General features: G+C 45.7%; 1 protein-coding gene across 1 annotated transcript in view; it reads left to right on the forward strand.

Annotated features, from left to right (window-relative positions):
• Slc44a3 (solute carrier family 44, member 3) overlaps positions 1-18,079 on the forward strand; it is a 59,398-nt gene that overhangs the window by 15,172 nt on the left and 26,147 nt on the right. The window contains exons 6-10 of the mRNA XM_013018240.1: positions 1,082-1,242; positions 2,809-2,898; positions 4,135-4,259; positions 5,754-5,940; positions 13,957-14,122. Coding sequence (XP_012873694.1) covers positions 1,082-1,242; positions 2,809-2,898; positions 4,135-4,259; positions 5,754-5,940; positions 13,957-14,122 — 729 coding nt within the window. The remainder of the gene's footprint in view (positions 1-1,081; positions 1,243-2,808; positions 2,899-4,134; positions 4,260-5,753; positions 5,941-13,956; positions 14,123-18,079) is intronic.

Below are 18,079 nucleotides of genomic sequence, written 5' to 3' on the forward strand. Positions count from 1 at the left end.
TAGTTCTACTAAACTCTAAACCTGAAATTTGTTGTGAGTAAATCTTACATGCTCTTATAAAAACTGATAAGTATGTGCACAATGCATGTGTCCATTGGCTTCACCGAAGTAACCATTTCATAATGGTATTTTTTATTACTGTATACCTTAAGTAGATACATTTATATATTGCATCTTTAAATATAAACATTTATTTGTTTGTTATTTGGTGGAAGTTGACTTTGAACTCAGTGTTTCATGCTTGTTGGGCTTGCTTTTTCAGCTGGCGCTCTACCGCTTGAGCTCTGCCTGCAGCCTAGATTTTTGCTGATTTTTTTGGGGGGGATCTGGTTGTGGGGCCTGAACTCTGGGCCTGGGCGCTGTCCCTCAGCTCTTCAGCTCAAGGCTAGCGCTCTACCACTTGAGCCACAACGCCACGTCTGGCTTTTTTCATTTTGCTTATGTGGTGCTGAGGAATCGAACCCAGGGCTTCAGGCATGCAAGGCAAGCGCTCTACCACTGAGCCATCTTCCCAGCCCCTTGCTGATTATTTTTGAGATGGAGCTTTCCCAACTCTTCTGCCTGGGCTGGCTTCTAACTGTGATCCTCCAGATTTCAGCCTCATGATTTGTTAAGAGTACAGACATGAGCCCCCTTAGAACCTGTCTTAGAATTTTTTTTGTCAGTTGTGGGGCTTGAACTCTGGGCTTGGGTGCTGTCCCTCAATTTTTTAATAGAAAAAAAGAAAGAAAAATAATTTTTAAGCATCCTTCTGACTAGGGATGTTGTTCAGAAGCAGAGCACTTAACTTCCCATATGTTAAGACCCTGAAAAGAAAAAGAAAAAGAAAAAATGCTGTCTGTCCCTCAAGTTTTGATTTTTGGCTTCCATAGATTTCCATTGTCAGCTTCTCATTCAGACACCAGCTCATCCCAGAGCCAGGGCAGGCTGCCTGGCTCTCTACCATATACTTTGCCAACAGGATCCCAAACTCTTCATTACTACAGATCTTACATTTTATTGGCTGTTAAAGATGTTGAGTAAATATCTTTTCAAATGATAAATAATTAAACACGTTCACCATCAACTCTTTCATTTTTAGCAAGTCCTTTCCTTTGTTTAATCGTTGTATCCCGCAAACGCCAGAGTGCTATTCCCTGTTTGCGTCCGTTTTGATCAATGACGTGGACACGCTCCATCGAATTCTAAGTGGAATCATGTCAGGAAGAGGCACCATCCTTGGCCTGTGTCTTCTCGCATTAGGTAATTTTCACTCATTTTATTTTATTAACTGGTTGTAGAGTGCCACCATGTCTAGCCCTTGTAGATGAGCCTAGTGAGAACTTAGCTTTCTGACTTCAATATAAAGCTTCATGCTTACTTTCTTTAGAGAGATACTTTTGATGGTTCAGGCTCAAGGGGAAGGGGCGGTAGGATTGGAAGAAGACTAGCTCGGTTAAGAAGCCACTGTGGTGGAACTGCTCTAATGTATTCCCTGGCCTCTAGTGTCCGTGGTCCTCAGCTCTGCATAAGGGATGGACAGCACAAAGCAGATGGCCTGTTTGTAAACTGGCCGTGAAGAGTATGACCATCAGGGGGCCAGAAGTCACATCTCCTGACCAGTATGTCTTCTGCCTGTAGGTCAGCCAGATCACAGGGCTGCTTAATAAGCAAGAGAGGGAAGGGTGAACAGGCTAGACCACATGCCTGTGTGTCCAGCTCCTGAGAGGCATGTGCCCGCTTTAGATTACAAGAGGGGGCAGGTGCGGGGCTGTGACCCACACCCACATCTGTCTGATTCCAAACCTGACACCACCAGGCTCTGCCTTGAAATGTCGATATGCCATCTTTTTTAATTTAGAAAGATAATCATTTATATTTATAGATTTACTGAACTATTTAGACAGATTCATAAGCCTAAAGGCCCAAATAGTTGAAAATAAATACCTTCTTTTGCACAGAATAGCTTACTATTCTAAAGTGCTTACTAACTAAAGTGTTTAGGGGCTGGGAAGGTGGCTCAGTAGTAGTGTGCTTGCCTTGCATGCATGAGGCCCTTAGCACATATAAGCAGGGGGAAAAAAAGCCAGAAGTGGTGCTGTGGCTCAAGTGGTAGAGAGCTAGGAGCTGAAGAGCTGAGGGACAGTGCTCAGGCCCAGAATTCAAGCCCCACGACCAACAACAACAACAAAAATCATTTGGGAGTTTGGAAGTAGTAACTTATTTTTGATTTAATTTAATTTTTGCAGAGCTGCGGACCAAATGCAGGGTCTTACATTTGCCAGCCAAATGCTTTTCCACTGAACTAAATCTCCAAACCCTTTAATTTTATTTAATTTTTGTCAGTTGTAAGGCCTGGACTCGGGGCCTGGGCACTGTCTCTGAGCTTCTTTTTGCTCAAAGCTAATGCTCTACCACTTGAGCCGCAGTGCCACTCGCCACTCCCGGCTTTTTCTGAGTAGTTTGTTGAAGATAAAAGTCTCACAATTTTGCTGCCTGGGCTGGCTTTGAACCAAGGCCCTCTGATCTCAGCCTCCTGAATACCTAGGATTACAGGCATGAGCCACCAGTGCCAGCTCTTAATTTTAACTGCCAAAGAAGACTGGCCCTTTCTGAGTGGAGCTTTCTGTGGCTGAGTGAAGTAACTGTTTCAGATCGGGGCTAAGGGCATCCTGTCACTTCACTTGGTGCTTGGTGTATGTCCTGAGATAGTTGAGGTTAGAGGAAGCCCGTGGGCCCTTGCTTTTCAGCAGGGCTTGGCCATCACAGCCCTAGGGGCGCCCTGTGCTTGGGTGCTGGGGCCTTTACGTGTCCTACTTTCTTTTTCAGCCTTGGCCCTGGCCATGCTGTTCACCTTCCGCTTCATCACCACTCTTCTGGTGCACATTGTCATTTCGCTGGTTATTTTGGGATTGCTATGTAAGTGTTTCTACCTGATTGCTATGTAAGTATTTCTACCTGACTGAGTTCTTCTTGAGGAAATGAAAAGCCTTTCCATGAAGTATAGAATTGCATCATTAAGCTGAGGATCTCCAAGTCAACCTGGGCAGGAAAGTCAGTGAGACCCTTCTTATCCTCCATTAACCACCAAAAAGCCACAAGTGGAACTGTGTGTGGTTCCAAGTGGTAGAGCACCAGCCTTGAGTGGAATGAAGAGCTGAAATGTTGACATGTTTTTAGCTAAATGGAGCCTTAGGGGTACCTCAGCCAGTCCTATTGGGGTACATATGAGAAAAGTCAGGCCCAGAGAGCCCTCAGGTCCCATGTTAGTCCATTTTCCATCACTGTGACCAATGCCTCAGAAGATCAACTTCAAACGAGGGGAGATTTAATTTGGAGCTCAGTCTCAGAGGTTTCAACCCATCATCACTCCACTCTTGTTTCTGGGCCTTTGGTTAGGCCATGTTCTTATGGCAGGAAGCATGTGGGAGAGGAAAGCTGTTCACTTTTTACAGCCAGGAAGCAGTGTGTCAGAGGATGGGGTCAGGGTCGCAAGGTACCTGTCAAGAATCCACCCAGTGGCCTTCTTTTTCCAACCAAGCCTGACCTTCTAAAGTTTACACCACCCCTCTGTAGCCCTGTAAGCAGAGGACCAAGCCTTTAATCCATGAACGTGAGGGAGAATATTTCAAACTCAAGCCATAATAGGCCCTGTGGTGGAGAACAGGGGCTATGACTTGTAAGGGTAGCGACCAACGCTGACCTTCCCTATAGTTACTGCTAAGCATCTGCAGTGTCAGGCTAGCCTCCAAATGGGGCTCTCATTTGCATGATTCCCAAGTGCTGATGGGTAAGGTTGTCATTGCACTTATTTGAACAATGTGGACTTTGGAAGCTAGCCTTCCTCTCACCATCCTGTCCATTCATACAGTTTTCTTCCTGCTCATACCCAGACCCCATCTGTATTAGGCTAGACCTCTATGTTCTGGAGTTACCTTCTTGGATCCCCCCAGAGACTGGCAGCCGTCCTAGGTGGGTCCGCTATAGTCTGTCCGAGGTCTCCTCAGCTCCTCCAGAGGGCAGCTGCTGACTATCAAGTCCTAGGAATTTTAGTCTTGCCTCCGGGGCAGGGTCATCTGGTTGACCTCCATGTGGGCTTCACCATGCAGGAATGGTGGTGTGGGGTTGGTTCCATGAGGATGTTTTTTCTTCTAGTTGTTTGTGGTGTCTTGTGGTGGCTGTATTATGACTATACCAATGACCCGAGCATAGAACTGGACACAGAAAGGGAGAATATGAAGTATGTGCTGGGCTTCGCGGTGGTGGCCACAGTTATCACGGTAAGAAATGCCATGTCATGAGTAGCCAGCCAAAGCGCTGATAGCCAAATCGTTGGGTTCTAGCCCCAAACAACTAGCACTGAATCTTCTTTCACCCCCAGAATATGCTAGCATCATTTGTTTGGTGCCTTCTATGGATTTCAGATGCCTCAATAGGAATAAATCAAAACTTGCATACACACACACACACACACACACACACACAAATATGATACAATGGTCTTTATCTCTTTCCATGTCATGTCTGCCATCTATTTCCCAGGGATTGATTTGTTAAATTTTTGCCCCTGTATAATTTTTAAACCCACAGGGCTGCAAGGTGGAGAGGGAGGGGGCAGACTTATGACCTATCCCATTTCCTGTTTGTGAGGAGTGGCGTGCTTTGCAGCCAATAGAGGCCGGCTCTCCTGCTGGTCTAGAACACACAGAGACCTTTGTTTCCAAGCTGGCCTAGGGCCGAATTGCTTTGGTTTCCACAGAACCTGTTGCCTCCTCTGTGAACTCTCTGGCTGAAAACAGGCAAACTCACAGCAGAGACTGGTTGGTAGGGGAGAGAGGTTGACAAGCATGACTCATTCTGGTCACTGTCTAGGTGACAATGAAACAAGCGTTTTAGAACCCAGGTTCAAACTCCAGGAATTCCCCAAGTCAGATCCAGCAAGCTCACCCTTGTATGCCCAATAAAGAGATTATGGTGAAGGGTAGCGTTATGAGTTGGCACAGGCAGCCGCCATGGGAAGACACCAGATCAGCCCATCTTTAGCTGTCTTTCAGGCTACAAACATGGGCTTCAGCTTTTATAGACAAAGAACTGGGGTCATGAGGGAGGGGAATGTTTAAATCTGTGAAACTCTTACCTCCAATTAACCACCAAAAAATAATCGGTAAAGCAGAAGTAGATCTATGGCTCAAATGAGAAAAAAACACCAGCCTTTAGCCTTGAGTTTGTAGCTCAAGGACAACACCCAGGCCCTGAGTTCAAGCTACTATACTAGAAAGAGAGAGATGGAGGAGTGGGGTAGGGAGGAAGGGAGGAAGGGAGAAGGAAAGGAAGGGAAGAAAGAGAAAAAAAGAAAAAGAAAGGAAGGATGAGAGAAAAGAAGAAAGGAAGAAAGAAAAGCAAGGAAGGAAGGAATAAGGGTGAGAGGGAGAGAGGGAAGGAAGGAGGGAGAAAGAAAGGGAGGGAGAGAGGAAGGGAAGGGAAAGAAAAGAAAAAAAGAACTTTCTTGACCCAAGGGACTGTCTTCTTATTTTCCTTCCTTTCTGACCAGACTATGAGCTCCTCTAGGAAGGGACAGGCCTTGCATAAGGCCTCACGTAGGAGACCAGCACATAGTAGGTGTTTCATTGGTGTGTGAGAATCTATCTGTTCAGTTACCTGAGAAGTTGTGAAAAGCTGTTCGCTAAATTGTCCGTGGAATAGTGGGGTTTGCTTTCAGCTCTACCCAGTCCAAGCTGTTCTGAAATGATTCACTCACGTTCCTTTCTCACCAGGCAGTTCTGCTCATCTTGATCTATGGCATCAGAAAGAGAATAAAATGGACAGTCGAGCTATTCCACATCACTCACCGAGCCCTCGGCGCCTCTCCTTTCCTCCTCTTCCAGCCACTGTGGACATTCACCATCCTTCTGTTCTTCTGGATCCTCTGGGTGGCTGTGCTGCTGAGCCTGGGCACTGCCGGTAAGGGACGGCGGGTGAAGTTCCACCCCATGAGAACCCTGTACACATGTGCATACACACACACACACACACACACACACACACACACACACACACACACACACACACACACCCCTTGTGCAGCCAGGGGCATCTGATGGACACGCATGGTGTTGAAGCTCTGGCACGAGGCGGAGCTGGAAATTCCTTTTGTTTATTTACTTTTCTATCAGCTTCAGAGTAGCTGGGATTGTGTTTTGTGAAAGAAGAATCCCACTAAGCACTGAGAGCTTTGGGAACCACGACAGCAGGGTACACCGCGGCTGATAGAAAGAAATGACCCAATGGCTCCAGGGTTCAGGGTAAGCTGAGGTCACGGGCCAGCCTTCATCAAATCAGTAGCGGGAGATGCAGAGCGCAGGAGATGCGGAGCCCTGGTGAGACTCTGTTAAGTTTGTGCCCAGCAAGGCCAGAATAAGTCTAAAGCCAGCGCATACAGGAGCTCAGGTCGCTTAGGTTCTGAGAAGACAATACTGTATCTATCCCCCAGCCTCCTGGCAGATCGAAGCACTGTTTCTCCACCAGGGGTATTCCAGAGTCAGTTTTGATGTATTATACAGTATAGATGATAGATTATACAACATAGATTATATTGTTACAGTATAGATTTGTAAGCCCCATCCCCACAGTCTAATTTGTTTCGTTTGGGAGTAGGACCAGATGAGCACACACACACACACACACACACACACACACACACACACACGCACACACACACACACACAGTGCAACCATATTCTAGAATATATACATAGTAATATATATATTACTATATAGTAATATATATATACATATTACTCCCTTCACAGAGAAGGTCCTACTATTAAAAGAAAAAACAAACAAACAAGAAAGCCAGTGGTTCAGGCCTATAATCCTAACTATTCAGAAGGCTAAGATATGAGGATTTCAGTTCAAAACAAACCAGGGCAGGAAAGTCTGTGAGACTCTTATCTCCAATTAACCACCCAAAAAGCTGGAAGTGGAGCTGTGGTTCAAGTAGTAGAGCTCCAGCCTTGAACAACACAGCTAAGGGAGAGTCCCTGAGTTCAAACCCTAGAACTGGCATGTATATACACACACACACACACACACACACACACACACACACACACGTAATTTCAGTGAACAACTTCCAAGGTTCTGTTACAAAGAAAAGAAGGAAGCAGACATTATAGGACAGCTGGGGGCTTCCACTGTGTACCATGGCGGTGTTGGCCAGTTTTCTAGCTACTGGCTTGATGCAATCTCCATCCTGGTCAGAAGCAGGAATGGGGCCTTGGCACATGGCAGACGCCAGCCTTTGTTGGCAGTGTCCTAGATTCTAACCTCGGCACTCAGCACCTTCTGCTATCCCTTTGGAACATGACAGAGTGGTGGTGCTTGTCTCCAGCTGTAGGTAGGTCACTTGTCAAGAGCCTCAGACCCTTTCTGCCCCCTCCCTTTCAGAGCCAGGTGCCAACCCTCTTTGCGCACAGGTTGGCTAGAAATCGACAGGAGACCAGACATACAGGAAGAGCCCAAAAAGGACTCAGTGGGAGAGGAGGTCGAGACAAGACCAGCGACAAAGAAGGGGTCCAGTCTTAAGAGTTTGGGGTGAAGTCAGAGAGAAACAGCCCCAAAACAGACCAGGTGCGGACAGAGACCTCTGCCCTCCTGGGGAAGCCCATTGTGGAAGCCAGATTGACACTGGCCTTGGGTGCCTGGACTCTACACACCTGCGGCCCTGCCTGGTGCACAGAAGCCCTTTGTTCTCCGAGGCCTTTCATCCAGTGCCAGAGTGGCTCAGCCCCAGGGCTGCACAGAGAGCGGCGGCCCTGCTGTGTGACCTTTCTCAGAAGCCCACACTGAGCTTGGGAACGGGTGTGGGGGTACGGCCCAAGACGTAGCAGCTGCGTATCTTCCTGCATGTCCTCTCCGCAGTGTGCCATCTTGTGCCTCTCAGTAGGTCAGTAAGTCCTGATGAGCTTTTTCATGGGTCAAATGGTTGAACTGATATTTTCATGTGGAAAAAAAAAACACCCCAAAACAAGAATTAGTGAACTTAGGTGGGCTGTGTGTGTCCCCGAGGAGCCATTTCTCCAGGGACTGTTGATGAGTATGTTAAGTAATTGATGTGATCTGCCTCCTTGGAGGTCTTTTCAGAAGAGCATTTCAAGGCCCTGGAACAATGGTGTTTTTTAGTTCACGTAGGACGTGTGTGCTGTCCTCAAAGTTGCAGTGACAATGACAAACACTGTTATGTCAGGTGCCGGGCATAGGACTCTGAGGTTGGAAGATTGTGGGTTTGAGGCCAGCCTGGTCTATAGAGCAAGTGCTGGACCAGCCTAGGCTCTATAGATAGCAAGAAAACCAAAACTCAAAGAAAACCAAACCAAACCAAAAGAGATCCAATGCAAGACAGTGAAAACTGTAGTAACACTGGAAATCCAGTAGGTGCTGCTGTTGAGCTGGAAAGCCCGGAGTTCAGGAAAGTGGTCAAGAAGCCCCAGAGTCTTGAGGGGTGGGATTTCCTGCAGGTCTGAGCTGTGGTTAGAAGAGGTGGACACAGGGATGGACAACCGGCATGCTTGGAACAGGCAGAGGGTCAGGCTTGGACAGGAGGCTGAAGGGTCAGGCAGAGGTTTCCTATCAAAGATCCAGGGGTCTGGGCTGCTGGGGCCTCCACAGATCACTCCTCTGTGCTTCCGGATTGACCTTTATGCAGTCCCTCCCAGATGGAGAGATTTGCCATGCAAATGAGAGGCCCTGAATGCTCTTTATCATAGGATCTAGTGCTGACCTCAGACTGTCCAGTACTTGCTTCTGCTTTCTGGGTTCTTCTCTGCTCTGCCCAACATAGTTGAGAACATAGTATAAATGACAATGACCATTTGTCCGGGGGAGGGGGGCGGGAGGCCGGGGAGGGAAGATTAGCAGAGATCTAGGAGATAATTGAAGTTATTTTACAAGACTGGGAGCTGGACCCTAACCCAGGAACAGAAAGAACGAAGATGGCACCTATCAGGCTGGAAACAGCCCTGGCCTTTCAGAAATTCAGGAGGAAATCCCATATGGGTATTTTTTGGGGGGGACAACTGTCATATTTTAAATAATGTATAAATAATATTCATAAATAGCAGTTAAAACCAAGAGATTAGAATGAGTGTGGGAAGAGAAGGAATCCAAGGATGGTCTGAAGCGTTTCAATGGTAGTATGCTCCAGTGAGCTCAGGGGTAGAGCACAAGGCCCTGAGGTGAGTCCTCAGCATTGAAAAACAACAACAAAGAATGCTATGGAGATGAGGAAAGAACATCAAAGGGGAGAAGAGTAACCGGTAGGTAGGAGGGGGAGGAGAGAGGTGTCCTGGAATCCAGGAGAAAGGTTTTCAGTTTAAATTTCAGTGCTAATGCACTGAATTTAGCAACCTGGATGACACAAAATGATTTCACAGCAGAAAGGAAAAGGATTGTGATGGCAGTAAGTTAGGAGAGGGTGGGAGGGAAAAAAATTAGAAGAAGCAAGCATAGACAATCTTGAAGAATTTGGCTATGAAGAAGAAAGAGACAAGAGGAAGATGCACGAGAGAGTCTAGAGCAGATTTTCCTTTTATATTGGAATAGTTAAGAACACCAAAGGGTACTGGTGGCTGGTACCTGTAAGTTAGCCACTCAGTAGGCTGAGGACTGCAGTTCAAAGCCAGCCTGGGCAGGAAACTCCATGAGACTCTTTTTTTCAATTAACCACCAGGAAACCAGAAGTGGCGCTGCTGCTCAAAGTGGTAGAGCACTAGCTTTGAGCTGAAGAGCTCAGAGCCAGCATCAGGGCCCAGAGGCCAAGCCCCACAACTGATCAAAAAAGGAAGGAGAGCTGTTGAAGACTAAATTCAGTGAAGGAGAGAGGGTAGAATCAGGGCTGGCTTCGGCATCACAGTTTGTCCTAAAGAGGTCAGCAGTGTGAGTAGATGCATCGATATAAGACAGAAGTGGGGAATGGGCACTAGCAGAGCTTTGCTCATTGCTACACTTTTCCCAGACTAATAGGAGGGAAGGCCATGGGCTGAGAGGGAGGGTGGGGAAGAATCTCGCCATGGCTGGAGGAGGTGGTTAGACCACCAGACCAATATGGCACCAGGAGTGTTATTAAACTTGCCCGTAGTGGCTTCACGGGTGGCACTTAGATCTACAGTGGGATGGCATCACCAAGAGACGGAACAGTAGGTACTGCTGCCCTTGGGTGACAGGTGAGGAAACATTGTAGGAGGTGTCAGGACTCGTTTGGGGTTGGTCAGCCATTGGGGAGCCGTGCAGGGATGTACAGTCTCGTGTGACTCTCAAGGCCAAGCTTACCTCTCACCCCCGCTCCAGTTCCCCATCTGCTTTCTTTACCTTTGCCATGGGAACGAGGGCCCAGATTTTCCCATGTGTTCCAATCTGAGCCTAAAATCAAATCTTCCCAACTCAATGCCCTTTCCACAACCATTCCCTAAGTTCCATCGTAATGACACCAGCGTCCCATAGATATGGCCATCGTTTACAGCCTCACCCAGTGGTTTGTTGAGAAGCTTGCCTGCACTAACCCAACCATCCAGGAGAGGGCGGTCGGTCGTGTGCACTCAGGCGAGCCTGCCCCACCCACAGAGGTTCTGAAAGGCTCAGACACCAGCTGTGTTCCTTCTGTTCCCAGGCTTCTACTCTGAAGCCACAGGCGCCTGATTCCTCAAGAATGTTTGCTTAAAGCAGTGGTTCTCAAGCGGGGATTTCCTCCCAGGTGGCATTTGGCAACATATGGAGATGTTTTGGGGTTTTATAACTGGTGTGTAGAAGCGAGAAATACTTCTAAACATCCTAACATGCTCAGGACAGCCGCCACACCCAACAACAGAAGTCTCCAGCCCCAAATGTTAGTTGGTACAATGAGAGAGTAAATTGGCCTGCCCTAAATAAAAATCTATAAACAGCCTGGTAAAACTGATAGACGATGGCTTCAACAAATATGCCCAAAGCCAACTGCAATCATTCAAAAATTACTTAAGGGATGCCAGTGGTTTCACGCCTGGAATCCTAGCTATTCAGGAGGCTGAGATCTGAGGTTTGAGGTTTGAGGCCAATGCCAGGCAGGAAAAGTGAGACTTTTATCTCCAGTTAGCCAGCAAAAAGCTAGAAGTGGAGCTATGTCTCAAGTGGTAGAGAGCTATCCTTGAACAACAACAACAAAAAGACTAAGTAACTTAGGGCCTGAGTTTAAGTTCCAATACCAGCACGAAAAGAAAAGAACTTGTAGGCTGTGCTTCTATGGTAAGTACCAAAAGGTTTTGAGGTCTAAGAGATTTTGTTGGGGTTTTTTGGTTGTTGTTTTTGTTATTGGTGTTTTGATCCTAACATCTCAGCCTCCTGAGTAGCTAGATCCACCAGTGCCCAGCTCTAAGTTGATCTGGACATCATTTCAGCTGCTCTACTGGTTAAACTCTTGCCAGAGGATGAGCAAATTTGTGTCATTCACCATAGGCAGCAACCGCCAGGAGAGGCTGTCCCTTCTTAATGTCCAAGGCTTTCTTACTGACCTTTTGTCTATCTGGCCTTGCAAAATTGTCATCCATTGCTGGGACTCATGGGCTTGTTCCCTGGCCCTGAGCACTTCCATGATTGAGTGACTAGTTCTCCAAACCCACTGGCCTGACCTTCCTAAACTTGCGTTCCATTTGGAAGCCCTGCCCCTTTGAGTTGGGAATGCTTATCTGAAACACATCCACGTTGGAAAAGCCTAAGCAGTTATCTGCACCTCACCTGAAGCAGATTGTCTTTCAAGCCAAAATGAGCTCAGCGTTCAATAGAATATTGACTTGTGTCTGTCAATCAAGCTGTTCCAATATTTATGTCTTACATTGTGACTCTTGTTTAGCAGAACACAGAGTGGAGAAGTGCGGAGCAGCCTTAGTCTAGAGGAAGTTTTATTCTCTAGTGTTATCTAGTGTGATCCTCCCCCTTCTTTTGTGCACAGACACCAGAATTACAAACTTAAAGTCAATTTATAGCTATGACACGTGATTAAATGATATTCATGCCACAGGTTTCACCCAAGTTCAAAGTGCACACTTTCTTCCTCTCTGCAATTTATTTGAAATGCAAAGCATAAGGTTATCTACAAATCAGATACACACCCCTATCTGCAGGGCAAATTCAAGGGCTTCTTTAGCTTAGATGGGAAAAGAGCAGGGTGTACTAACTTGAATGTTTGAACATAATTATCCTTCCCTGGCTGGCTAATGTTAAACACAGTACTATGCTCCTGAAATTTAGAAATAATAGGGCTGGAGATGTGGCCCAAATGATAAAGTGATTCTTTCTTAACATTTGCAAAACCCTGGGTTCAATCCCTAGTACAGAACAAAAGTTCAGTAGTAATAATAATTATTATTATTGATATTGCCCATAGAGGGATATTTCTGTGAGTTACTCTCTAAACTAAGTACTATCCTAGTAGTGTGTGTGTGTGTGTGTGTGTGTGTGTGTGTGTGTGTGTGTGTGTGTGTGTGTGTGTTGCTGATACTGGGGCTTGTACTCTGGGCCTGGGTGCTGTCCCTTAGCTTTTTCACTCAAAGCTGGCGCTTTATCATTTGAGCCACACCTCTGCTTTCAGCTTTTTGCTGGTTGATTGGAAATAAGCATCTCATGGACTTTCCTGTTCTAGCTGGATTGGGGCCATGATCCTCAGCTCTCAATCTCCTGAGTAGCATGAGCCATCAGAACCTGCATTTATCCTGGTAATTTTCATGCTCAGACTAGTAGACTACTATCATTGTCCTGTAGACAATGATACTAAAACTCCAAAATAACACATACTCCCTAGGAAGGACTTAAGCTGAGATCTGAAGAAAGATATTTGAAGTTTTAAATATACTAGAGGAGTTTGCTCTTGGAATGACATCTAAACTGAATTCCTTTCAGAGAACTGAAATCATCTGATTTACATACTCTGAATTTGGGGTGAATAATGGTCTTGATAGCTTTGTGTATTTTCCTCCATGAAACATGTTTGCATTGCATCACAAAGCGTGTGGTAGACAAACAGTGAGGTTTTAAGTCTAAGGTGCCCCTCCACCAACTATGAACACTGAGACTTGAGTTCCTTGGCTCTTCCCAAACTAAAGTTTCACATCTTCAAAGTGGAGTGAATTTCAGAGTATTAAGTTAGTCTGACTTTTCATCCCTGTGACAAAATACTTGACATAAACAATGTGAGGGCTAGGGGATCTCTCTTAGTGCATAGTTTCAGAGATTTCCACCTTTGATCTTTGGCTGTGTTGATTCTGAGCCTGTTCGGGTAAGGCAGAGAACAACGTGGCGGTGGAGCCTCTGGCTGAGACTGTTCACTTCATGACAGACAGGAAGCACAGAGAAGAAGGGATCTGGGGCAAGGTATAATGTTCCCAATCACCTATTTCCTCCAGTTGAGTCTCACTTCCCAAAATAGCGCCACCAGCTGGGGACAAATGGTTTGACACATGAGCCTGTGGGGGACATGTCAGATGCAAACCATGAGAGAGTATGTCAAGGATTTTACAAATTGCCGGTGACTTCGTTGCTGGGGTTATCATTGCTAGGCTCTCAGTTTTTGTGTTTTTTTGGGGGGGTGTCCGGTTGTGGGGCCTGAACTCTGGGCCTGGGCGATGTCCCTCAGGTCTTCAGCTCAAGGCTAGCGCTCTACCACTTGAGCCACAGCGCCACTTCCGGTGTTTTACTTTTTGCTTATGTGGTGCTGAGGAATCGAACCCAGGGCCTCAGGCATGCAAGGCAAGCGCTCTACCACTGTAGGCTCTCAGTTTTTACCTTTGGCTATGGAAATTTTAAATTATCTTGGGTCTTTCAAACTTGACTTTGGCAACTGTGTTTTGTGTGTTGCCGATCACCAGCTATGAAGAAAATGTGACTGTTTGAACTGTCTTCCGCATTAAGAGAACATAGGTGTTAACTAAAGCTTGTTTGTGTTTTAAACTTCAGGCACTGCCCAGGTTATTGAAGGTGGCCAAGTAGAATACAAGCCTCTTTGGGGTATTCGGTATATGTGGTGGTACCATTTAATCGGCCTCGTCTGGACCAGCGAATTCATCCTTGCCTGCCAGCAAATGATCATTGCAGGGACAGTGGCTACTTGTTACTTCAACAGGTGGGCACCAGCTTTCTTCCTGTTGCATTGTCAAAGTACTTTATGGTAAGGACTTCGAAAACAGTGGGAAGGTTTTGACCTGACTCTTTAAAAAAGGTTGACAAGAGGCAAACACTAAGCTAAAAATGGCACTAGATGCTCATTTGGGGGTAAGAAGAAATGTTATACCACAAATCTGTCACATTTCTAAGCCATTTGGCTTTAAGTCAGACAGTATAGAAAGAAGCCAAATAGCAAAGTGATTGTATTGCTTAGAACTGAAAAATTCCTGAAAGGAAGAGCTGAATTCCATAAATATCCATTCTTATTGACTGCAGATTTTTTTTTAAATTTTGCATTTATTTTGAATATACTTCAGTAAGTTCTGTCAACCATGGGTTCTTTTTTTTCTGTAAAATTAGGAGAATGTTTGCTTCAAAAATAATTTTAAACCCTAAAGGACCTGTGTATAACTACAAACTGTAATTTATGTCTGAAGAATTAAGCACTAGTAAATTAATGCTTCTGTGTTTATAACCTATTACCTTATTTAAAAAAACCTAATTGACCACACACACACACACACACACACACACACACACCCTGAGCCCTTGACTCTGTGTGTGTGACTTTCCACCAGACAGTGAGACTGAAGCCAGAAGAGCCGAGCCAGGACAATGACAGGGTTGGACTCCAAACAGGAAGTTTAGCCCCAGAAGGGTTGATCTTCTTCTAATCTCTCAGACTAAATGAGTAGATAAATAGGAGTTTTCATGGGGTAAGAAAGTCAACCCGGGATGATTTATGCCATCGTTGCTCCTGACAATAGAGACCATTGTGGGTTTTTAATATAGTGGTGAGATTTGAGGACTTCATCATTCAGGGCTCTTGCTCTTGACACTAAGAACCTCCCAGGTGCTGGGAGAGGGAGGAGAGGGGGAAGGGTGTTGCTTGCTCCTGAGTAGGAAGCAAAGATCATTCTGACTGAATTGGCCAGCAGGTGACACTTGTCTGACCGAGAGAATGGATGTGTGTTATCTTAGAACAACAAAAGCAAAGCCTTTTTAGCAGGGCTTTGATGTGGCATTCCAGTGAAGTCTGTGCATTCATCTGCTTATCCCCTCCCTGACTCTGCTTATCCCTGAAAGAAGGAAAGAGGAATGAGCACACAAGGACCGGGAGAACCCGAGAAACCATCGTAGATAGAGAATGATGAGAGCTGAAGGCAAGGTGGTCAGGGTGGCTGGCCCTACAAGAAAAACCCGGGAAGGCCTGTCAGCGTGTGCTGGAGGCATGAGGCGCAAGTGAGATGCACACTGACTATCGTCACAAAAACCCAGACAAAGCTCAGGATTTCAAGGGGGAAATGTATAGATGGCACCTGGGCTCTTCAGAGACCCAAACTCAAGAGGCACTAGACATGGAGGAGCCAACAAAGCTAAGGCTGAGAGCAAAGCTCTGTACCAAGCCAAGCAGAATGACCCAAGAGGGAGGATCCCTCCAACCCCCCCCCTCCCCACACATCCAAACCCCACATTCCACAGCTCAGCTCCTAGATAGAGCAGCCAGGTGAAAGGCTGGCTAGAAAATTCTTCTCAGAGCCCAGTGCCAGGGGCTTACGCCTGTAATCCCAACTACTCAGGCAGCTGAGATCTGAGAATCGTGGTTCAAAGCCAGCCTGGGCAGAAAAGTCCCCATGAGACTCCTCATCTCCAATTAACCACTCAAAAACCGGAAGTGATTCTGTGGCTCAAAGTGGTAGAGCTCTAGCCTTGGACAAAAGAGCTCAGGGACAGTGCCCAGGTCCTGAGTTCAGGCCCCATGACCAACTATATATATATACATTCTTCTCTCGAGAAAATGGCTAACACAAGTAAAGATCTACAAATAGTCCATATGCCACCCCTGCCAATGAAATCTATTTCCTGACCCCTAACCCAACAGTGAAATGCACCTAGCAGCCAGCAATTACCCAACCCCAGCATCCAAGGCTCTCCCACATTTCACTCACTAACTGCTGATTGTTAAAGATTTGAAGAAAATCACTGGTGAGAGAAAGAGAATAAAAATAACAAAAGGAATTTAGAAAAGACAGATACAATACAGAGCACACGAAACTACCGAAAGCATATGTGCATGCACACATACCCACACATACACACTTATAATTTCATCAGAAAGAACAAAGAAATGTTACACCCATAAGCTAATATCTCCCCATAAAAGGAATAGTAAATGAGTAAGAAAGAGCCCTCAATGATTTTAAAAAATTGTCTCCTAACCCTAAAACCCTAACCCTTCTCTGAAAGCTCAATGACCCTCACCTAGTATCAGGAACCCAATTTACCTAGTTTTCTCTCCTCTCCTCTCCTCCCCTCCCCTCCCCTCTCTTCCTCACCCTTCCCCTCTCCTCTTTTTGGTATGCAATACCAGACTTCAACTTGCTACTCTTCCACTGGGCTAAATCTCCACCCCCAAGATGTTTGGTTTTTTTGTTTGTTCATTTTGTTTTTGCTGATCCTGGGGTTTGTCCTAGGACCTGGGTGCTGTCTCTGAGCTCCTTTTACTCAAGGCCGGTGCTCTGTCACTTGAGCCACAACTCCACTTCCAGATTTTTTTGGTAGTTAATTGGAAATAAGAGTCTTGTGGACTTTTCTGCCCAGGCTAGCTTTGAATCGGGATCCTCAGACCTCAACCTCCCAAGTAGCTAGGATCACAGGCACAGAGCCTCCTGTGTCTGGCCCCCAAGATACTTTTTTAGAGGAATAAATTATGGTAGAAAGCTTCCCAGGATTGAGGGCATAAGTAAAGAGAAAAACTTGGAAAGTGGGGAAGGAAAAGAGATCAAATAGAAAAAAAATAAAGAAAGGAAAAAAGATCTCAGAACCAGAGAACCAGAAGCAGGATGCAATCTGACTTCCAATAGCAACTTCAAACTAGGAGAATACCACCGCAGCACTGTCAGCATGGTAGGGAAGACTGCTCCCAACATCGAATCCATACCTATTTCCACTGTCAATCAGGAATAAAGGAAAATAAAGTCCCAAAATATCTCCCTCTCCATCTTTTCACAAAAGAACTTTCTCCACTGAAACTTATGAGTAATTTTCAGTAAGGAGGCAAATATGAGTTTCCAAAACAAACAAAATGATGGTCTGTAGCACAGAAAAGAAGAGAAGAGAATTGCCAGGAAGGTCACCAAGTTGCAGAAGGAAGGAAGATTGGGGGAGGGGGGGAAGAGGGGAAGGGAGGAAAAGAGGAAGGAAGGGAGGAAGGGAGGAAAGGTGGAGGGAAAGAAACGAGGGTTGGAGGGAGGAGGGAAGGAAAGAAGGAAGGGAAGAGGGAGGGAGGGAAGAAGGGAAGAAGGAAGGAGGGAAGGAGGGAAGAAGGGAAGAAGGAAGGAAGGAAGGAAGGAAGGAAGGAAGGAAGGAAGGAAGGAAGGAAGGAAGGAATCCAGTCCAAAATGGAGCAGGAAGGCAGTGAGCTTCAGGAAGGCTATCTCCAAGAAAAGAAAAAGAAACTGAGAGAAGAAGAGATGTGTTTGAACATGTTGAGAAAAGACTTATGCTTTGGAGAGACAATCAGCAAAGGTCATAGAAAACAAAGCAAAGCAAATAAAAAATGTGTACTGATTATGAACTCCAAGACAAAACAAAAGCTGTCAAGGGAAGGAAAAAAAAACTTGGAATAAGTTACTTGGATCAGTTGTGAATACTCACAGTACACATTATTTATGTGCCAATAATATAAACACTAACCATAACTAAAATCTAATTAAGCTACTAATATAAACACTAAGCATACTAAAAACCTAATTAGATTGAGAAGAAAGGTAATGAGAAATGAGTATATGGGGTAGCAGTTCTGAGTGAATAAGGAAAAGGAAACTTGAGTCTCCATGATGAGGAGTCAGTGGACAATATCTTAAGGTTTAAGTCAGGAGGGGCTGAAAACACAGTTCAGTTGTGGTATAACACT

This window comes from Dipodomys ordii, unplaced genomic scaffold (assembly GCF_000151885.1).
Source record: "Dipodomys ordii isolate 6190 unplaced genomic scaffold, Dord_2.0 Scaffold39, whole genome shotgun sequence".
Lineage (NCBI taxonomy): Eukaryota > Metazoa > Chordata > Mammalia > Rodentia > Heteromyidae > Dipodomys > Dipodomys ordii.